The following is a 23436-nucleotide window of genomic DNA, read 5'->3' as shown; positions in this document are numbered from 1 at the left end:
GAATTGGTTTAAGAGAGAGAAGAACACCAAGAGGAGAAATCAAGCAAAGGAAGGACAAGGAAATCAAAGGACAAGCAAGGAAGGTTGGATCAAGTAGCTTCAATTAGAGGACTTTGCAGGTAACGGGTTGCATGTATGATTTCCTAGCTACTTTGTGAATGCATGGTACATGTGTTTGTGTATTCGGTTCATTTGTTGTCATTAACATGGATTTTTCCTGGTTTGATAGTGGTTTCAGCCTTGCCTTTCCATTTCTATAACCATGGTGTGACGGGATTCTTTTCTGGTTGAGCTTTGGATTGCCATAAGGTTTTGGGACAAGGTGAGGTGGTCTTGGGAAAATTACCCAAGGGTTGGGGGTGGAGGTGGTTTAATCTTCGGGAAGCCCTCAACGGGTGGGTGGAGACAGGAAAATTCCTCAAGGTATTGGTGAAGAAACTATGAGGGGTCCAAGCTTGTTTTGGGCATTGTGATCTGTTGACCGGTTTTAGTGGGATTGCAATAGCCTGAGGGTGGAGGTGGTTTAATCTCCGAGAAGTCCTAGTTGTTTATGTCATGTGTTCCCACATTCATGCTTAGAGTATGGAACGATGGTGATTGGCTAAAGGAAAGATTTGGTTCAACCCAATCTATGGTCGGGTGGTACGTGGAAATCTTTGGCTTGGTTGGCTATTACATATGTTAATAAGAATTGTTTTCTTATTGTGATTCATGGGTACTTGTACTTGTTATTATGTGGCTTTGATGTTTGCTCTATTGTGGTTAATATTCTGGTTATAAGCATGATTCCATAACAAGTTCTAGCTATAACTCTTGTTATGTTTTGATTAGTTGATGAATGGTTAACGAATGCATGGGCTAACAAATGTTATTGCAACTATTATGAGAGAGAATTAGACATTCTTGGTGATTATTAGATAAGTTTTGGGCTCCTATGTTCAGATATGCATTCATGACTTGTAGATTACATGTTCGTCATATGCTTGACGAAATGACTGTCATGGTTAGGTCAAGTTTTTGATTCAAATTTGTATGTTTAGCCTTGCCATTGAGTTACTTATCATTCTTGGAAGTCTTAGGAAGTTATAGGCAGTGGTCTAGAGGCTAACATGGAATTGTGGCTTAAATCTTGGGACTGCAGGCACTGAACTAAGCAAATTAGGTCACAACCACATGGAGCAAGGCTTGCGAGTGTGGTTGGAGGCCTTCAACCGCATGCAGTCAATGTCAAGGGTGCAGTTGAGAGTCTAGGTCACTGAAATGAAGTTCCAGCTCAGAGATTGACCACTTGGGGTGTTTCTCCAACTCCTAGGAGATGTGTAGTTTCTGTAACATGTCTATTTGTGGTAAAAAAGTCTTAGTTGTAGGCCCCACTTCCTTAACTGGAGCTAGGAGGTTGGGTCATGTCATAGTGGCACTTCACTTCACATTTTCCTGAAGGGCTTGTGAAAGTGGGTAAATGTGGGGTGGCGTGCTACAACTCCAATTGTCTTGAATAAGCCAGGGTTGTTGGTTTTTCATCAAATGAAAATTAAATTACGCTTGCAGTGTTTGAAAACTACTCCTTCAAGTGCTTTTTAGAACAATATCATTTTTAGCACGGTTTCACAGTTCCCAAACTTTGATTCACAGTGTTTGATGTTAGCATTAAACATTAAATAGCTTAGCTTAGAGCCACATCATCCATCTATGTCATTCTCCTGATGCTGGAGCCACATGGTTGATCTATGCCATTCTCCTGACGGTAGAGCCACATCATCGATCTATGTCATTCTCACGACATTGAACTGATCTACGTCATTCTAGCATTAAGCAAATTATAACTATATTGTGTATTTATAAATCTCTTTCCTCTGTATCATTCTTTTAATGATTGGTTTGCTAGAAAATCGTCGAGCAATACACAATGGTTTGTGGAGCATGTAATGTTCTTCCCATTGTCTAACTTTTATCATTAATTAAAACAAGTTGCACAAGAGAAAATAAATAAATGTGATATGCATCTGTCAATAACGATCTAAGTAAACTAAACTAAGTTAAATATGATATGTAATTGTCAACAACTATCTAAGTAAACCAAACCGAGTTAAATGTTATGTGAATATGGCAACAACTATCTAAGTAAACTAAACTAATCAACTTAGTGGTTGGTTATTTATTCAGTGGTAATAACAATGTAAAAAAATAAAGTCACTACATTTTTATTTTCAAAATATATATTTATTAGTTTACTTTTGTAAATAAACACTTTCGCAAGGATAAAAATAGCCCTTGGATTTAAAATAAAATTGATACAACAAGTGAGGAATTTAATGTGCCTAATTTTCTCCAACTACAATGAAAACATGAAAATTTTCAGTTTTCAAAAATAGTCACCTTCTACACCTTCGCACTCCTGCATTGCCGCACTCCTGTACCTTTGCACTTCTGCATTTCCGTGGATTTGGAATTGATTGTCTATCTTAATCTAACAAGGGACTAAAATGCATTAATACTTATAATTATATATTCACAAAGTTTTGATTTCATAAAGTTTTTTCAAGGGGATAATCAAATAATCTATTGTCATCATTGAATCCAGGTAGAAGATCCAACACTTGCGAGATGTGCAGGAAAACAAACACCTTTCACACCTTTTCATTCTTGTAACTCCGCACATTCATATTCTTTGCTCATTCTTATCCATTGTACGTATATATTGTCTAATAATTTGTCGTTCCAATTCCATAACATGATTGTGCATTGTAACTGTTGAACCATGTTGTGCTAATGCTTGCGACAATCCTAAATGTTGTCCTTCTATAATTTGCAATATCTCACCCAATATCATTTTTGAGATTCATCATTGTTGTTGATATCTATAAGGCATTTTTGGAAAAGACTTTGGAGGCAGTTCCAAATGTCGATATAATCTAATCCCTCTAAGACTCGAACAACAAGTTCTCGGTCTTCTCAAATCAAATGGAGATTCCTTTATTAAGTAGCTTCCTGAATAAAAGTTGTTTGATTGAGAAGAAGTGATTTTTTTGCCTAAATAATAGTGGGATAGGGTTAATGTGTGTTGTTAATACATATGTAATCGAGGCACCATCTATGTATTAACAAAGGAGAGAAGTTGGTCGGAATTCCACTTCACAACCCCCAATCCTTGTATGTAGATAATACCCCCGATCCTCGTATGTGATTCAACATATTTATTGAAAAAAATGACAACATGAACTAAGGCACTACGATTGGTGTTTTCAATTGCAAGGGTGAAAGTATCTCGGTTGTGCAGTTCCTCGTCATCAAGAAAGATGTGGAACCCATGCTGCTTGAGATGATGGTAGAATAGGCTAGCATGGGTGAGCTTGATGTTAGGTCCCCTATGGTTTATGAAACTTCATATGTTTCGGGTTGAAAGGATTCCCTCTGGACCACTTTCAATACAATTTTCACAATGTCCTACAAAAATCTCTTATAATCACTGAACAATGAAAACACAAATAGATAGTCATAGTTGTCAAGATTAGGTAAAGCGAGAACATTTTTATATGTATCCGAAAATCTTGATAGCATAAATATGGTTTACAAAATGTGGATCTAATTAATTAGTTTATGCTTTTGATGGTTTTTTTTGGTTATGCAAAGCTCCACACCTCTGAACTCATGGAGTTAAGCTCCACACCTCTGCGTATGACATTTTCGTTGTCAACATTTTAGTTGATGCTTTTGGCAAAAATTTCCTAGTTATGGGGAGCTTTGCATCTTCGAATTCGTGGGTGCTTGATTGATCAAAACATCATGGTTGGTGACATAACAAATGGTGGGTTACCATTGAGAGGCAGACATACGTGATATAGGAGTTCACAAGCAAAAATAAAATGTAATTAAGCGTGGCATGAGGCGGAGGAAGCTTTCATTGTGCAAAGTGTGGAGGTGCGACCTGCAGAAATAGAACGTTCTCAAATAACAACAAAATGCGAATAAAAAACGATCGTCATTGCGATATGTCATTTCATGAAGTGAAGAAGTGCAGATGAATCTTTCATTATGCTTCTTCCGCATTCCGCACAACCCTAATCAATTAATTCACACTAAAAACAAAGACTATGCTACAACTATTAATTTTGTTTTGTTATTTTTTTTCCTCAATTTTAGTAATAAATTTACTTAAAATTGTAACTAAAATTCAATTTATGATTTTTTTATATTGTATGTTTTAGTTGAATTTTAAAATGATTTTAATTATTTGAATTTTGAAAAAATAATATATTATGATAAAAGAAAATTATAAATAAATTTGAGCCTAGAAATGAGTTTTTCCATTGGTTAACACCCTATTTATGAAAACAAAAGTAGAAAAAACATTTCAAAATAAATTCATAAGAATTCATTCACTTATTAATCCATTATAAGAAAGTAAAATTAAAAAAACTTTACAAAATAAAATAAAATAAAATAAAAATAAAAAATAAAGTAAATTAACAACTTGATATCTACCACCTCTTAGAGTGAAAAATAATAACGACACTAAAAGAAACAAGTGAAAGTGAAGTGAAAAGTGATAACATGAAGATTTGAACCCAAACACTTGTGAGAATAAATGTTTTACAAAATATGTGGAAAAGGGGAAATAGACTCATACATTGTTTAACATATTATTAAATAAAAAAAATTATATCATAAAAACTGGAAATCAATATTAAGAGGATCCACATAATGATATAGATAAAAAATTGGACTAAAGCTAAATAAACAATAAACCGATAATACAGTGTTAAAAATATCAATCAATTAAATTGTATTATAATTATTATATTAATATAGCTAAAAGTTTTAGTGCATAATTTTAGTTAAATTAAAAATTGCTATAATTTTTAGTTTTAAATGTTATTAAGAATTTAGTAAATATGTTTATGGTTAGATATCATTTTTTGGGATTCAAGTGTATTAAGTAACTCATTCACATATGACCATTTCCGTGAAAGGTAGTTGTAATTTACTAATTTCTCATAATTTTTGAATAGTCCACTTAGCATGATGTTTATGGTTGGTAGGCACATGTCTGGGTTTGAAGTGTAGGGACTCTATCATCCACCTAATGCTTATGTATGGCCACATTCATGGTTAAAAAAAATTGTAAGTATACTCACAACCCAATCAATTAATCGTTTTTTATTTTTATTTTTCCAAATAGTGGAAAGATCACAAACCCAAATTCTTAACCAAACATAAACACTCAACTGATTAACCACGACCAAGTCTAGCTATTTACGTTTTTGTCAACTGATTAACCACGACCAAGTCTAGCTATTTACGTTTTTGTCTATTTCAACGAAATTTGAGGATGAAATTTAGTGTTTGGATCTCCCAACCACCAAGGTTTAATTCCAAGCAACATGTTTGCCCCCCACCACTCATGACTCACCCATGTGATGTTATACAACTTGATTCACTATGATTTAAAAAAAATAAAAATAACATACTCACAACCCAATGAGTTGACAATTTTTTTTTTTTTTTTCTTTCAAATTGTAAGAAGATCTGCAAATGCGCTTGGCCTTACCCAAAATAATTTAGTAAATATACTCACAACCCGATCAATTAACTCATATTTTTCAAATAGCCAAAAGATCCACAAATGCTAGTTATTTCATCATCCTTATTTAAGCAAAATAAAGCCATTTAAAAACTTTTTATAAAATGTTTTTGAGCCTTGAGCCTTAAAACAATTAATCTTTTTCCTTAGGTCCAAACACAATTTTTTAAACCAACAAATAAACACTCAACAAATCACACAATTTTTTAACCCAACAAATAAACACTCAACAAATCAACCACAACCAAACCTAATTATTTATAATTTTATTATTTTCGTAAAAAAATTATAATACAATAAATTAAAATTTTAAAATTATATAATACCATAAATGGATTATTTCAACTATTTTAACCAAATTTCAAATAAAACTCAACCCAAAAAAATATATGAAAAAGAAAGGAAAAGGCTATTAAACATTAGGTTAATAAAACCCTTTATTCACCCAATTTTTGAACATACAATTAAATAAATTTACCCACCTATGAAATTAAAAAGCCAGTAAATTTACCCAACAATAAAATGGATTTATCTACATGTTAAATTTAAAAACCATCAAATTAATTATTAAAATATATATTATACATATACGTTGTAAAACATGCACACATTTCAATGAAGGGCACATTCTTCGTAATTATATTTGTTAACATTCATTCCGCTCTTCTTACAGCTTTCTTGCCGCGTAAGTCATTAATTACTTGCCACCAACTAAATCTGACCCCATAGCCGCCAAATTAAGCGAGCGAGCGAGCGCTAAAAATAGCGAACGCCGTCTAAAAACTAAATTCCCACGCTGAGATGGATTTTAGGTCTAAGCTGAAGTTCCCAGCTAAGCTAAACATGAATGCATGAGCAGCTTCTAAGAAGACTGGAACTGGAATTCTGTGGCAATGCCCTTTGTAGTGATTATGCAGGGCGAATTTCACGGTTCTCGTGTTGAGGTTTCAACCTTCTCCACGCTCAAATATGAGTAGTAAATGTTGGAAATGGCGGCACCCTGAAGGTCAATTGCAGGGAGCTCTCTGCATATAGGTCCACTCAAGGTTGGAGCTAGGGTTTGGCGCTTAAGAAAAAAGCATGCATAGGCCTAGTATCTTGAACTTCAATTTTAGAGGTCCTGAGGTTGAAAATAGTAAAAGATTCAGCTCGTCGTGTTGCCGGTGAAAAATTGTTGGAAACAGAGGTCGGTCGGTTTGAAGTTACGCATGAGGCCTTCGAAGCAGAGGAAGCTGCTCCAAGGGGAGAAGGTGGAGGTAAATTTTCTACTTCTGTTTTGCCTTTAGTGCTTCTTTCTATAGTAGTTACTTTCTGTTCGAACCAGGGTGCTTATTTCTCTTAATTTTACCGAGTAGAAAGTAAACTGAAAGTACGTAGCAGTGATACAGAATAGAATTCTGCATAATAGGTATGTTAAACTCATTTATTTTCGTTACGAGCTGCGGGGTTCAGCCGTAGGGCGTCAATTGACGAAAGGAGAGATCATATCATGTCAGAAATGATGAAATTGGTGTACATTATGGCATATTTTACTGCATGCAAGCCTTAAATCCCAAGGGACTCAGAGCGCATTTAAAACCCTATTTTTTTTGCAGGTTCGACAACAAGAGGAGGGGCTGCAGGGGTCGTGGCATGCTGGAGTTGTGAAGGAAGCAAAGAGATTACAGCGTGATGTTGAGTATAACGAGCTTCTGAATGAAACGAACAATGCGAAGCTCGTTGAAAGCATTCAAGTCGGGCACGTTATTGATGGTTTGTCCAGTAGCCTGAAACTTCGTAAAACCTACAGGGGCCATATCAGGCCCTTGCCTCCAGCTTTGGAGAACTGTGATAAGAAATGGAACTTTGGGCTCTGCGTGGATGCCCTTTTGGATGATGCATGGTGGGAGGGCGTGCTTTTGGACGATCTAGAAGACTCCGAAGAAAGGTCGGTGTTTTTTCCGGACGAAGGTGATGAGCAGAAATTTCATGTGAAGCAACTTAGAGTGACACAAGACTGGGATGAATCAAGGGGAACTTGGAATGTCCGTGGTCATTGGATTTTGGCTACCATGCGAGAAAACTTTGAGCGCGAAGGTTTTTCTATCAAAGAAATTTGGTTTAAATTAAGACAGAAGGGGGATTTTATTAATAGAGCAAGAGAATGGACTGTTGGCGAAAAGAGCTTGTGGCTGAAGCTCATGAAAGAAGTTGTTCAGGATCTTTTAAATCAACGGTTAAGTCAGATGCCAGCAGACATCAAGCCGTCCACACAGGACCTGACATTAGCTTGTAATTACTTAAGAAGTGGGGAAGACCCACAAGCTCAATATGCAGGAGTATATTTACCTTCAAGTGGATTGCAACATTTGCCCCAGGATCAGGAGTGCAAAACAGACGTAGATTCTAGTTTGATCCAAGACAGCCAAACTGGAGTCATTGTTTCCTGTGAACCACTCCACTTAAAAGAGTCACTCGATTCTGGTGCTGCTTCAGATGCTTTGATGGTGGTCCAGCCTGATGGTGAATACCTGAAAGATCCAATAGAGCACACGAAGGATCAATTACCGGAGGTTTGTGTTGGGGGACCAGACTTGTGTGATCAGCCAAATTGTGTAGTCAATGAAGTAGCTGAGGTTCCATCCAGTGAAGCAGATTTTGGGTTTCAAATTGGTTGCCCAGACAAAGATTTATCCAAGGTTCCTGATAATTCAATAACCCTAAAAGAATCAATTGGTAGACAGTCATACAAGAATCTGACAAATGGTACAGATTTGCAGGAGCAAGAATATTTCCTGGACAGAACATTGTCTAAGGATTCTTCCAGCAGGGCAGGTCTGGAAGAACAAATAGAAGGTTTGAAGTCAGGCTCAAATGAACAAACGCAACTACCCCTTGTTCTAGCCAGTGAAGCAGATTTGAAAAATGAAACAGATTGCATTGAGAAAATTATGTCCCAGTCTCCAGCCAAGGAGGCAGACTTGAAAGACCAAGAAGAGTGTGAATTTGATGGGGTATTATTGAAGGATCTAGCCAGTGGGTTGGAGTATGGAGTGACCTCTTCAATGAGGAGAGGAATATCTAATGACAGGTCACTTTCTTTAGGCATTCATGGAAAACCTGTACAATAGAACATGCCATAGTGCATATCAGCTCAATCATGGGAGTCTCCTGCAAAAGGAGAAACCTTTGATGCTGAATATTGTCCTCGAGCAGCCCTTAACTATAATCTTAATTTGGACAAGACTGTAAAGAAACAAACTCGCATAAAAGTAAAAATGCATCTCCTAGCTATAGGATGGAGATTTGAGTTCAAATCTTGAAGGGGATGTCATCATGTTCGTTATATTTCCCCTACAGGTCAGAATTACTACTCCCTTTTACAAGCATGTTTGGCATGGAGGAAACATCAGAAGATTTAGGGAGTAACAGATGGGAATCATGATGATAATGTGGAGGTTGACAAGTCAAGAAAATGCTTTTCAGGGAATGTTTCTTCATCAACTCCTCTGCAGAAAATTCGGGCAAGGGTTGCAAGAAACATGTCTTCAAATGATGTATGTCCAAAGAGGTCAAGGAGAGTTTATAGGTCTATGGAAGTAGTAAAACATGAAAACAACAATAATGAAATTGTTGAGGATGTTTTGAAAGTGGCATAGGACTAAAGCAACGGGTATTTAGGAGACATAAGATGCATAACTGTGTCAATAAGAGGAGAAATGTTTCAGGGGAAATGTTTCCTCTTACAGAAAAAGCTACTAGGGTAAAGGAATGTACCTTTGAATCAGAGAGTTTTGACCAGGAAAATGTGATGAGAAGTGCAAGCACAGAAGTACCGAAACTCAAAAAGTCAAGGCAAGGTCTATTAACAGTTTCTGGATTTGGTAGTAAAAAGCATAAACTTGGTTTGGAAGATTTGCTTGAAGGTCAGAAACGGAAGAAAGGAAGACCATGCCACCTTGTGAAAAGAAAGGGGAAACCAGGCAATGGTTACCGAATGCATGTACTTCCTGCTACTCCAGGAAAATCAAAGGATTTATCTTCAGGCTAGGTTAATCGAACTATTCGATAGGTTTTGTACTGGATAATAGAAAATGGTATAGTGGCCCCAAAACATAAAGTTTTCTATTGGAATAGAAAGGAGAATTGTCCACAGCCAGAAGGCTTGATAACCTGTGAGGGAATTGTGTGTACATGTTGTAATAGGTTGTTCTCTCTAACAAAATTTGAAGCTCATGCTGGGAGCAAGAATCACCGGCCTTCTGCAAACCTCGTTTTGGAAGATGGCAGATCTTTACTGCAATGCCAGATGCAAGTCCTGGACAATAACAACAAGTTAAAAGGGCGTAGAGCTTCATCAAGAGAAAGGTGGAAGAAAAGAACTCCTGCATTTGAAAGTGATGAAATGTGCAACATCTTTCATGTTGTTAAAACATTGATATTGTGTGATCATTGTCCATCTTCATTCCATTTAGAGTGCATTCAAATGGAGGTATGTTCTGTCGATACTTTATATCAATATATTCCTTGTATCTTTTGGTTGGATAAATGTTTTCACTATTAATAATATTTTACTGCATGGAACTTTTTCTCAGGTTGTGTATTTCTACAGTTCATTGGTTTTGGTTGATGTATTATTTTTTCTTGAGGACCATACTATGTTGTTTGTTGTTGCATGAGGTTCTGAGGTTCCAGGTCTATAAATTTGTTTGTCAGTTTTGTAATGGGCTTATTGGGGATTATTTATTGTCATTCTGTTTACTTTGAAAGTGGGAGATAGCACAAGTTGATTTCGAAGAACACTTTTTGATGGTTGTGAACAGAAATTACTTTGTGTTAAAATGATGAAATATTAGTCTTAGACTCTTATGCCCTGGCTTCCTCTTTTTCAACTTTGACAAATATTTTGTTAGAAATAGTGATTTGTTGTTATATTTAAATATTTATCTTACAGTGAATGAAAAACCCATGAAGGAATTTTCTATCCCATTCTCACTGCTTTGTGGGCATTTTCAGTTCCAAGACAAGACAAGATAATTTTATTATTGTTCAAAAAATACCATAAAAGTAGGTCAGTGGGAATAAAAAGTATGGTGCGTGCAATGACAACATCACCAGTGGTTGATAAGATGCACAAACTGTCTCAGAACCCTAGAAATAAAAAATGAACTGCACAGTGCGATCAGGTTGACAATGCCTGGGAACCAGAGGAATTTGTTTTTGTATGGGCTTCTCATGATGGAATCATGGATGCAATCTCTAGTCCCTTTGATTTAGCTTAGTTTCTAGTGAGTAACATAAATTTCATCGTTTATCTGTCCATGTAAGATCGCGTGGCCCATATTCATCTTCACCAGAATCATACAGGGTGGTAAGGGCTCTGGAGACATATTCACCAAACTTGTTGAGTTTCCTTTGGGAGACGTCGTAAGGGCAGAATAGTCCCTGGCATCATTTTTCTTTTCTTCAACAAACGACATCATCTTCTGATGGTTATATCTAATCATTAGATGTAACCAATGTGATCTAATCAGCTTTTTTCTTCTCATGGGTTATGATTAACCAATCTAAAACTAGACCTCTTTGTTTAGTTGTCAATATAGTGGAAGGTGAAGCACTAACATTATAACCAGGGTTATCATAATATCTCAACAATGAAATTTAAGAAGAAGACTTTGGTTTGAAAAGTTAAGATATGTAATAATGCATATTCTAGTAAATTTTATTGCTCTAATATGAAGGTAAATGCGGTTGCAGCTTGTTCCTGAAGGAAATTGGTACTGTCCAAGATGTCGCTGTGTTTTGTGTGGAGGGAGTGAATTCAATGGTGATCCAGATTGCTTCACAGAGATGACAATTCTATTTTGTGATCAATGCGAACGCCAGTGTAGGATTATGCCCTCGATATTGGGAAAACGTGTTTTCTTGTTCTTAACTTGATTGTTGCTCTCATACTGGTGCATCTTCATCCAGATCATTCACATGTGTAATTCTGGTATGTTTCTGCAGATCATGTGGGTTGCTTATATGAAAGAGGGATGCCGAAATTAGACTCTTGTCCTGAAGGCAATTGGTTTTGTAGTAAAAAATGTTCAGAGGTAAACATGGACTTCATTGCCATTCATTTTTGTATTAATGAATATTGTTTCTTTGCTTGATTCAAAATATGCTATAGCCATATAAGTGGGAAAAGTGCTATGGAAAACATTGATTCAGGAAGATCTATTGAATCAAATGGCGAACTCAATACCATTACTGTTGTAAAGAGGCAGGCACTCTTTTGCAACAGGTCTGTGAGATAGTGCTAAGGATTAAATCTAAACCTTTTGTTTGAAACTAAGCTGCATGAAACATGGAAACATGTACATGTTTCCAAAATAGAAATGCCTGGAAACATGCCCCCCCACACCCAAGAAACAAAAGAAAGAAAAACGGTACGCAGGGGAAAAATGATACACACACTAAATAACACTTTATCTTGCAAGAAATAAGCAAGAAAATAAAAATGATACACATATTTGACATTTTAGAGGGATACCCATGTCTATTTTAACTTTTGTATATAATTACATGTGCAAAATCCCATAGCTTGGTGGTCTTGACTAATCTCTATCCCATACCCCCATGGATGATATAATCCAGTGGAAATGCTACAATCCTGCCAACCCTAAAGTCCTTAAATCTTTTAAATCTGCTGAATTCTGAATGGAATATGAAATTCTACTTTCTCCATATAAAGTCCAATAAGATTGGAACCACTCTCAAGTATGCTAAATCAATTAATGGCAATGTTAAAAGATTTCAGCAAAAGGATAGAGAAAGTAAGAAAGGAGAATTTCAAAATTTACTTTAAACATTTAATATTACTAGTAATTACCAAAAGGACAAACACTTCATAGCTCAATCCCTATCTCTATTTTGTCTTGAAAGGTTCATTGGCACAGATATGGCGATATTTTTCTGTGGGTCCTGTGCCCCTGATTGTTTATGAGCTGGGTTCAGAAACTTCCATAAAAGCACCAAAATGTCATTGGAAATCTGGTGAAATGCCTTGGAAAATGCCACCAGCTGTACTATACAACGAGCAGTGTTTCCAAGGCATTTCAGGTAGGGCGATGTGGCCAAAGTTCAAACTAAGCATTTCCTGCAATTTAGCTTTGAAATTATGTTAAAATTAGAACAAATCATGAAGACATTTCTAAAAAGAGTAGTATCTTTGTTTGAAATGAAAAAATGTTCTTTTACCAATATTTTGCAAAGCAAAAATCTAGGGGTGAACAAGTTCCCGACACTTATAAACTTGTCTACAATGCTTTTCCAAAAAAGAAACAACTAAAAGCAATTGACTAACATGATTGAAGCATGTGTCCACTTAACAAGTCAACGAGCAAAGAGCACTTTTGAGCATTGTTATGAATGGGGGATTTAGCACATGGCAGCACGATATCTCTACCACTATATAAGCAAAAGGGCAAGGGCATAAAAAGAGAAAAGACATGGACCTAACAACTTTTTCCTTATTGTGCTATGCTTGCCAAGTATTCATTTCTTCTAACTAGTACTTTTTTATGAGAAAGCTTCCTCTTATCATGATTTGGGCTAACACGCCCATATTTAGCTTTACGAGGATCCCTTGGCCCAATTCAAATTGGTTTCTCTTCAGCGAGGCAGCTGGGGGTGGCATGTATCTATTCTAACAAAGTCTCTCAGGACTTGTACTTAGCCCCAACCACTGTTGTGTGCTTTGGCGCACATCCAAAAGCATGAGCACAGGCACTGGCTCGTCATTGGCAGGACTTGAGCCCTGGTAGGGGCTATATTAGTTATCCATTTTAACTGTCTAGGCAAGCTGTTGTTGACACTAAATAGCTTTTTACATTCTCTTCCTTTTGAGATTTTGCTTTTTTGTTCCTTAGATCCAGAAGGTCCCTTCTTCATTTGCTTGTGGATGCTTTTGTGCTTATTTGTGAGCACCTGCAGATTTTGAGTTCTGGTTCTAATTGTAACAATTTCTTTGCTGGTATGGCATAGGAATTATTTCTCTTATGCGGGAAAATGATCAATTGTATTTTTAGCATTCTCATATTAAAATTGTCATATTAGGAAGATCAATCAGTTTGATTAAGAAATTAATCATAGCACCTTCTCCCTTATGAAAGTAAGTCAGAGTACTAACATAAAAGCATCATAAAGGTGACTTTAAAACCCAGAATCTAAAGCAAAAATACCATAAGAGCACTCAGAAAATTATGAAGACATTGCAGGTTCCATTTCAGTCTTGTTCTTGATTTTATAGGGTGAATTTTCCCTGATATTGTTATGGATAAAATATTAATTGATAGTGTAAAGCTATGGTAATTAGATTTCAGATTTTTTTGAAACTAAGTTGGTGACCTGAAAACTACAAGGGGTTTATACCTTGACATTTTCAAGAGGTTTAAACTTTAAACCTTGACAGCCACATATGTTTAAACTTTTTACTTTGATTCTAAATTAGAGAGGGAACCTTTGGCATGCTATATGGCTGGCACGAAATTGAATTCATGTCAGAGTCAGACCTTGAATTGTGATGGAATCATTTTGAAAGCTTGAGTAGTCTGGAAATTGAGAATAGCCATACCTTCATTCCTGGTTGAGTTCACAACACTGTCACCTAAACAGGCGTAAATTTCTGTGAAGTCATCTAGACCTCTAGTCACTTAACTCTTTTCCACATGCTCAATTATTGGTTTCTAAATTCCCTTCTGGTTTCAATATAGCTTCTTATAGGATGAAGTTCAGGTAAAATATATTGTACTGTGCCCACATGTATGTTAGAAGTTTGTGCAATCACACAAAGTGATTTGTATTTATGGCCCCTTATTACTGTTGAGTAGCTGCTAAATATGCTTGACCATGCTAAGATTTTTTTTTTTGAGCTGCAATCAAAGTCGAGGTTATATTATATTCTAGTTTTGTTTGATTTGGTATAGCTGTGATAGAGAAGTGTTATGAATTACCAGTCATGATATGTTGTGGGCTATGCAATTGATCGTGCGCATAAACTTTTTTTGAGAGGGACACCTTGGCTCAACTTTCTCACAGGACCATTGGGTTTTGGATGTCTTACCAGAGATTTGGTGTCGAATGAGGGTGACTATTTTTGGTGAGGCTTTGAGAGACCCTCATATCAAGATGAATATTTCAAGAAATAAGGCCTGGAAATTTCCTACTGGGCAGGACATTGGGGGTGTTACAGTAAGGATTTGAAAGATAATAGAAGGTTGTGCAATCACATGAAGTCCTTTGTATATGATCCCCTTCTTCTATTGAGTAGATTCTATCGATGCTTGACCATGCTAAATGCTGTTTTTGTTTTGAGTTGCAGTCATGTTGAGGTTGCATTTTATTTTAGTTTTGTTTGATTTTGTATGGATGTGATCTTTGTAATAGAGTTTCATGGATATTGTGTGGACCATGCGATTCATTACATTTGTGATCTTTATTTGAGAGGGACACACAGGCCCAAGTTTCTCACAGGGCTGCTGGATTTTGGCATCTTACTGGAGGTTTTGGTGCTGAGTGTGGGTGGCATGTGTGTATATATATATTATTTATTTATTTATTTTCTCTCTCTCTCTCTCTCTCTTATTTTTTAAAAGAATTCTGTAATGGCCAAATCCCTGACGAAGAAACCTGCCAAATGGAGAAGCTCCAAACTCTATGTAGCGAAACACCTCAATTGCGACGGCAACAAAGTTGATGGATAGTTTTGATGTTTAGAGTCCAGACCAGACTGGTTCTATGCAGCGGTTGAGTGGCCAGAGGGTCGAACAGCTCTGATACCAATGTTACGAACGAAGTTCGTATACACAGCAGAATACTCAGAAGATTTGAAATATATAAACATCCATGATAGGACAATAATATATTTATATAAGAGATGTACTGAAGATATGAGATATGATGTGATTGTTACAAATGAGGGCCCGCTTCTATATCTAGGCAAGTGCCCCTTCATGAACAGTCATGCCCTTAGAGACATGTCTCTTCTATACTAATCACTAATTAATCATTATTATGATTGTTATTATTATTTATGTTTACATTATTAAATATATATTATATTCATAACATACTTGATTCCTCTTCTTTCAGCAAGAGTTTGTAAGGAGATGGAAGGTTGGCTTTTGTCATTTTGAGATTTAAATACCATATTATTTTTAAGTGTTAAAATAATATTTTTCTGTGCTGGCCATGATTCCTTCTCTAGATGAATATTTATTAGCTTGCTATAGTTTGTGTATATAGCCATTTTTTCAAGATTATTTTGCAAATAAGTTCAAAACAATTTTTTGTTCTTTTATAGTGCTGTGTTTGAAAGAATTGCATCATTTTGATTGAAGTGTCACATCATAACTGATAGGAAGAAAATTGGATTACGTTATCCATGTTCCTACTACTGACACAGATTTTCTGTGTATAGATTTTTTCACGGCTTCGGAATCTTGTTGGAGTAGTGAATTTAGTTGGTGTTGAAGGCCTCTCTTGGACAATACTGAGGTCAAGGGAAGAAGACAATGAAAGTTGCGATCCATCAAATGTTGAAGTTATGGCAGAACATCACAGCAAGCTATCTGTTGCACTCAGTGTTATGCATGAATGCTTTGTACCTATCATTGATCAAAGGACCAAAAAGGATCTCGTCGCGGAAGTGATTTTTAATAGAGGGTTAGTAAAAAGTACCTTAATGTTAAAGAAGCCAGACTGTATTGATTAGCTGCATTTCTCTGTTTCTTGGTCTATTTCTTTAATAGGAACTGTCTCTTGCTGCATTCACATGGAGTTAAGGCTCGGGTCAGTAAATAAAATAGAGGCCCACATGATTGTTCCCTTATTTAACTATGGTTTGATCTGTCAGATAACAACACATTTTCTTGATGCCTCTCATGTTGCACAATTCCCTATTTTGACTTACTTTCATTTTCATGTCCTATGTTATCTAGAAGTTGTTATGCCCGAGTTCTATTGTCCTGGATCTGGATAAACTGAAATATGGGATGTTGCAGTATATAGGATGTGAGGAATCACATAAAAATGGATAAATACATTGATAGATGCTTTTCCATATGATGATTAGGAACCTGTAATACCCTAAGATGTTTACCAAGATGTACTTCTATCCCATATTACCAGAAATGAGAAACAGGACATGGAACAAGAAATGGGAACGGTACAAGAAACGGGGTCTTGAGGTTTCACATACAAGAAACAAGGAGAGAGAAAAATAACAACACTGAAGGTGAAGAAGAGCATTGAGATTGCAGAGCCCTGATACTTTTTTGGGTGATGTACCTTTCTTTATTTGTTTGACAAAATTGAAACAAAGCATCCATCATCAACATTCATTATCAACATAGCTATCCATCATAAACATTCATTGTTAACATGGGTGAAAATGTAATAATAACTACAATAAAAATTCACAATCGAGTTCGATATTGAAATTGTCATAAGATCTTTACCAATAATTATAGGTCAGTCCAATTTGAACTGTGAGGATGATATTGAAATAATCATGATCTTTACTAATAATTATAATTCATTAAACGTCTTATAAATAAAGTACATTTTTACACTTCTAGAGCACCACTTAATATATTAGAGCACTCCTGGATAGAAGTTCTAATTCCAAATGTTAGAGTCTTTATGACCAGCCAAAACTAAACACATTGTGAGATACTCTATCCTTTTCCTTATCTTGTCAAGTTGCTGCTGGGATTCAAATAGCTGACTCTGACTGTTCTCTACAAGCTCCCCGCAGGAGGTCATATTCAAATTTTTCTTCAAAAGCAGGCTTTTGTCATTGGCTCATATGTGGCTGCAAGAGCATTGCCTGCAATTTCTTGAATTAGAAAACCGAAAAACATAAACAAATTACTTTCCAATTTGTGATCAGTTAAATATTGACTTTCTGATGGGTTAATGTCAAATGATACTGGAAAAAGACAGAAACATGACTCGTTTCACACTGTTTTGTGAGAAATGGTTTAGGATGGTTAGAAACAAAATGTTCGTAAGAAATGGTTGTTTTTCATCACTTTACATTTAAGAGCCATTTTCTACGGGAAATTTAAGTGTGCCTTTCTGTTTCTGGTAACATAGCTCCTATCTCTTAATGATGATACTCTAAAATGTTCAGCAAGATATACTTCGATATAAAATGATTACACTGAATATCTTTAAGTGTACCTTTTATATTGGAAGGATGTTTTCATGTACATTCTAGTAGGAAAACAACTATACCCTATTAATATTTGTTTTTGATATTATTTATAAAGACGCTATTTCCTGTAAGCACCTGTTGACAACTTAATCTTTTGACTGCATAGGATATGGGATTTAACCTCAAAATATGCCTATCGCCTGGCCTTAGAGTAGCTTTACATTGGCTTGTTTAGCAAACTAGGGCATAGCTCTTTCACCTCACTATACATGCATAATCATAGTTTATTGTTACATACGCACTATGCTGCAGGGGAGCGTTTGCCCTCCTCCAAGCGCTTTGCTCTAGAAATTTGCGCACCCTATTCGCCCTTGAATGCCTCCTAGGAGGAAAAAAGGCTCCCTCAACACTCACACGTAATGAGGCAAACTCAACATATTTTTCCCTGTGTGTGTTTGGGTACCAAGTCTAAAGTTTCCAGATGGTTATAAAAGGCATGGCTAGGGTCTGCTAGGATTAAAACACTTATTCCATTTTTCTTTCATTTTATATCTCATTTCATTCATTTTGCTAAGAAGGTTTTGAGTGGGCTTCTTGCTAGTTCTTTAGGGGATTGAAGGGTACTATAGGGAGGTCGAAGGGAGATTGGAGAGCTTGGAAGAAAGATTGAAGATTGCCATTGTCATATTCAACCACCATTGAAGAGCTAAAGAGGTGGGCTACAAAACCCATTCCTTTTTTAATTTTTAATTTTAATTTTTTATTCTTCGAAAAGAAAATCGTACTTCCATTCATATTTGAAAGAAAATACATTTTGTATGTACACACTTAGACATGTGCATTCACTTGGATCTACCCAGATCCATGTATTGCAAAGTAAATTTTGTTGAAATATGTAACTAGGTTTGGTCTTCATAATGACATGTATAATCATGATTTTATGTAATTAATGTAAAGGAAAAATGAAATTATTTTATGCTTGAGATATGGGTTTCATGCTCAAGGGATTTTAATATAGATCAAGCTCCCATTGTGAGCTATTAGGATTGGTCATTAAGTCATAAAGTCAATTGAGTATTTGTCATGTATTGAAGACCCATTTGGGCATGTTATGTTGATTTTTGAGTAGCTTGGAAGGTACTCCAAGCCCTAGGGTTGAGGGTTTGGAGGGTAAAGCGCCACAAAAGTCACTTATGAGGGTTTGGGCCAAAACCATGGAGCATTTTCTTCATGTGATGGATGGAGATGATGGAGGATGGCGAGGAAGAATCCAACGCAACAAGAATCGTCGAAATTCGAGTTGTAGAAGATGAGATGTGAATTTTTGAAGTCAACAATGAGTTTTTTGGATAGTCAAGTCATGTAGGCCTGAAATGTTAATATGAATTTTTGAAGTCGACAATGAATTTTTTGGATAGTCAAGTCATGCAGGCTTGAAATGTTAAGTCCAAAAGACATGCCTCTTCGTGAATTCATTGAGCCCTTCTTTTTGTGTATAAATAGGATAGGAGATCATTTCTAAGCATCCAAGTGCAACATCTCATAGAGAATCATCACCTGTGGTAGCCGCTGTCCAAGAAGGAGAAGGCTAAGTAGCTGAGGGCAAGTTTGGAGCACTGTTTTGTGGGTTAAAGAAGGCCGAAGTACAACAGAGGCAAGCCACATTAATTTTGTGCTGTTTGGTGCTAGATTAAGGGTGGTTTATCCCGTGTTAGTAAGCTGCAGGTCCTGTGGTTGCAACAGAGGCAACACATGTCTTTTTTGGGCATTTTAGGAGGGATATAAGGCTTATTTCCAAGAGTATGCAAGGAACAGGAAACGTGGAAGGCAATTGAACAGGTAAGGGAAGCCACATTCTTTCTAAGGTTTGTTGCAGTGATTTGAGAGGGCTGTTAGGGTATGCATTGATGCCTTAACCAAAATTACAAGACTTCAACAATGCACCAACTCTTAAGTACAGGTATGAGGATGTTTTGGTGTTGAGTTTGTTGCTAGAAGGATTAGTTTTGTATGCAGCCTGTGGGAGCCATTTGGAGGGCCTGACTTGGTGCTTAGAAGTCCCTCCTAGGAGCAGATTTCACAGAGGAAGTATTGGGCACCTTTGGACTGTTGGAGGGCAGCGTGTTGGTAGCCCAAATTAGCCCTAGATCAACGTGACAAGAAGGACTATGTGTTGGGTGAAGGATTGAGCCTAATGTGTAGCTTTTTGATGGACGAAAGAAGCTACTAGATTGGAAAATGAGCTCAGGTATTGGCTAGCCTAGAGGAGCAGATTGGATCAACCCTTCGCTCTTGGAGACTCAATGTGTTGTCCTTTGATGGACTAAGGGGCAACTAGAGAGAAAAACAAGAGAGAAGGATTGACAGGACGAGATACAACATAGAGATTGCAATGAGACTGTCAATATATCTTGTATTCTTGTACTTGTGGATAATTGAGGGCCATTTTCCCTTGTATGGGAGCCTTAGACAGTTGTATTACACGTTAATTAATATAACGAAGTCGGGTTGAAATTTGTAAAAGGTTCTCTATACTTGTGCATGTGTGATTTACTGCTTTATATTGTTCCACTGTGTAAAGGAGCTTTGTTGAGATTCTTGGTTTGGTAGCATCAGAGATTCTAAGATTCTATCATAGACCCAAATCACAAATACTCAATCAATTCAACCTTCCAAAGAAGATATAGATTGTTCTAGAAGGAGATGTTGGGCTAGGCATGAGGACATGTTAACTTATTTACATAAGCAAATCACTATGTAAAGGAGGACTCGACCTCACTTGGAGTGTATCCATCAAGCATCTGAAATAGAAGAAGTGCAAGTAAAGGGTAGAAAGAAGCCTCTCATCCAATGAAGGGAAAGAGAAGAAGATCAAAGTGTTTTTGGCATTGTTTTTGGGTCATCTTACTTACACTTGTGACTAAAATTAGGGTTTTTGCAATGAGGTCACATCAGTGCTTGAAGAAGCAAAGAAAGGAGTCACATATCAAGCATTCTTGCTAGCCGAGATCACAAAGGGAAGTCTCCAAGTCAAGTGAAGAAGAAAAGCCTCACCAAACTCCTCTAATAAGCTCACACGTGAGAAATTGTAGTGGTTTTAGGCAGGTCAAAAGCTTAGATCGAACAAAGAAGTCATCCATAGTTAAAGCATTCTTGGGATCCTTGCTCAAATCATCATCACAAGGAAGGAGACCTCAAAAGACCCTAACTCTACTTGAATTGAAGAAATCATCAAATCAAAGCATCTTGAAGTATACTCATCCAAGGGAAGCAAGAAGAAAGGAGTTGTTGGCATCATCAAAGGATTCAAGGTGATCTCCCTCTCTTTGGAGTCAAGGATCACTTTTGAAGAAAACCATCTTCATCAAGAAGTTTTCTATTACCTATATCATCATCAAATTCAAGAAGGAAGCAGGTTGAAGGAGCATCTTCACAAGTAAGTATATTTATGTCTACATCTGAATATGTCAAAATGTCTTTTTGCAAGGAAAGCAACAAATTGGTTGGGGCTTCAAACTTTATTGCATGGAAGAAAAGAACATTTTTAAACCTCATAGAAAGTGAGGTCATGGAACATGTTAAGGGCTCAATCACCATAACTCCAAAGGAAGATGCTCAGGCTCTTGCAAGGTATATGAAAGGGGAAGTAAGGGCTCAAAAGATTCTCATAGAATCCATTAAGGATCCCCTCATTCCCTGTGTATCGAAATTAGAAACATCAAAAGAAATATATGACAAGCTTGTAGAATTGTTTTTTGTAAGCACTGCAGGATAAGTAATCTCGTTAAGGCAAGAACTCTACAAGATGAAGATATCAAAATATCAAAAGAAGGAATAACCTCATACTTTATGAGGATATCTGAAATAAGAGATCAACTACAAGAATTGGGAGAGATAATGTCTGACAAAGAGATGACTACCATAGTGCTCAATGCACTACCGGAAGAATGGGGCAACTTCACATCAAGTATCTATGGGAAGAAAGAAGCTACTCCATTCATTGATTTATGGTCACTATGCAGAATTTAAGAAACCAGGTAGAAGCCAAAATCTAATGTAGGATCAAATGAGAAAACACAAGCATATGTTGCTATGGCAAAGAGAAAAGGAAAGTTTGGGAAATTTGGTTCTCAAAAAAGAAAGAAGGATATGGCAAAGGTTCAATGCTATGGATGTAAAAAATATGAGCACTACAAGAGAGATTGTCTTAAGCTTAAGAAGGACAACAAGAAAAGAGGAAGGGAAGAAGCCCATATCACTGAAGAAGTAGAAGAAGTTGAAAAAAATAAATCCAAGGAGGAAGTAAAAGATCTCAACTAGGATTGAGATAGTCTTGCTCACCTAGTCCTTTTCAAGTTTTTCTGTTGTGGTAGGAATCATTAGAAACATTATAGGATGCATCATGTTAGGAGATGGCATCGTAGAAGCATACGATTGAAAGGAAGAGCTCATGACATCATCATAAAGAAGCATGAAAGCTCGCTGAAACCGAAGTCTATGGCCGTGACCTATAAAAGGATGTTGCTTTTGGTAACCTCATTAGAAGCATAAGTAGTATTTATGGGAAAAAGAAAGACATCTAGTATAGAGTTCATCATACATCATTCAAAAGGAGCATTTGCTGGATAAGGATGATCAAGATCCTCCATTGGAATTTTTATTGGAGGGATCACCTACTGGAAGATTCAAGTGTCTCGCTGGGAATTCCAACTTGTATGGGATTCATGGGATGATGATATGATGTCAAAAGAAGTGAATTAGGTCAAGGGATTGAATTGTTTCAATCAAGGAAGCTGCCAAAGGAAGTCTAGATGACCAAAAGAAAGAAATGAGGTATGTAAGTATATATTTAGATAAAATTGAGTCATGTCATATGGTTGTAGGGATAAATGCTCTACCTTGTGAACATGATCAAAAGAAAGGATCTCCGCCTTGGAAGAATGCGTAAAGGCATGGTTCACACATTAACTAGATGAAATCAACATAATATGTCCTCATATGAAATATGAGGCGATTAACAAGTTTGAAGGAACTATGAGTGGAAGTTCCTAGGAAGAAATGTGTGAATAAAGAAAGGAAAAGATCATGAAAAATGTAACTATGGAGAGGAAGTTGACATCCATGGACTAAAAGATTTGACTATGACTCCATGATTATGAAGATATCTCCATGAGACCCTTGTGATTGTATACCTTTTGGAGATGTGTCAAAATATATGCAGGATGTTAACGCAAACAAGGAGATGTCATGCTGAATGACCATCACAAAAGGTAATTTTGATTTAAATGTTCATTTTCTATTTTGGAACAATATCTGGATGGGCTAATGCAGGGATGCCGAGGGAAGAGCTATAGATGACATCTACAATGGATATTCATGTGGTAGGATGAAAGATCCTGAAGGAAACATGACATGAAGAAGGTAGCAAGGCATGAAGGAAGGCCAAATATTGACTAATGGATCACTTTTCGATGAAAAGAAGGATGACATGACTGAAATTCATGACAATGAAGGAGGGAGTCCTACAAGCAGCTGTTTGTCCCATGATTTCCACCTAAAGAGTCGCTGAAAGCAAATCCCTGGTAAAGAGGGAGCTTGGTCAAGTCCCTGATTAAGATGGAGCTTGTGTACATTTATTTGATAGTAATGGGTATATCCTCCCTAGTTGAGA

The 23436-nt window shown here is 36.5% G+C and overlaps 1 protein-coding gene across 1 annotated transcript in view; it reads left to right on the top strand.

The window, feature by feature from the left end:
* Window positions 1-6295: 6295 nt before the first annotated feature.
* Window positions 6296-23436, top strand: part of LOC149192718 (uncharacterized) — a 70171-nt gene continuing 53030 nt past the window's right edge. The window contains exons 1-7 of the mRNA XM_089407071.1: window positions 6296-6837; window positions 7177-8686; window positions 9289-9486; window positions 9652-10061; window positions 11318-11447; window positions 11570-11658; window positions 16026-16270. Of these exons, the coding sequence (XP_089263197.1) occupies window positions 6790-6837; window positions 7177-8686; window positions 9289-9486; window positions 9652-10061; window positions 11318-11447; window positions 11570-11658; window positions 16026-16270 (2630 nt within the window). The 5' untranslated portion in view covers window positions 6296-6789. The remainder of the gene's footprint in view (window positions 6838-7176; window positions 8687-9288; window positions 9487-9651; window positions 10062-11317; window positions 11448-11569; window positions 11659-16025; window positions 16271-23436) is intronic.

The sequence above is a fragment of the Pinus tabuliformis genome, chromosome 2_2, assembly GCF_031772625.1.
Source record: "Pinus tabuliformis cultivar Carrire ecotype Pingquan chromosome 2_2, CPIR1, whole genome shotgun sequence".
Taxonomy (NCBI): Eukaryota; Viridiplantae; Streptophyta; class Pinopsida; order Pinales; family Pinaceae; genus Pinus; species Pinus tabuliformis.
This window is presented reverse-complemented; position numbering and strand designations above follow the sequence as displayed.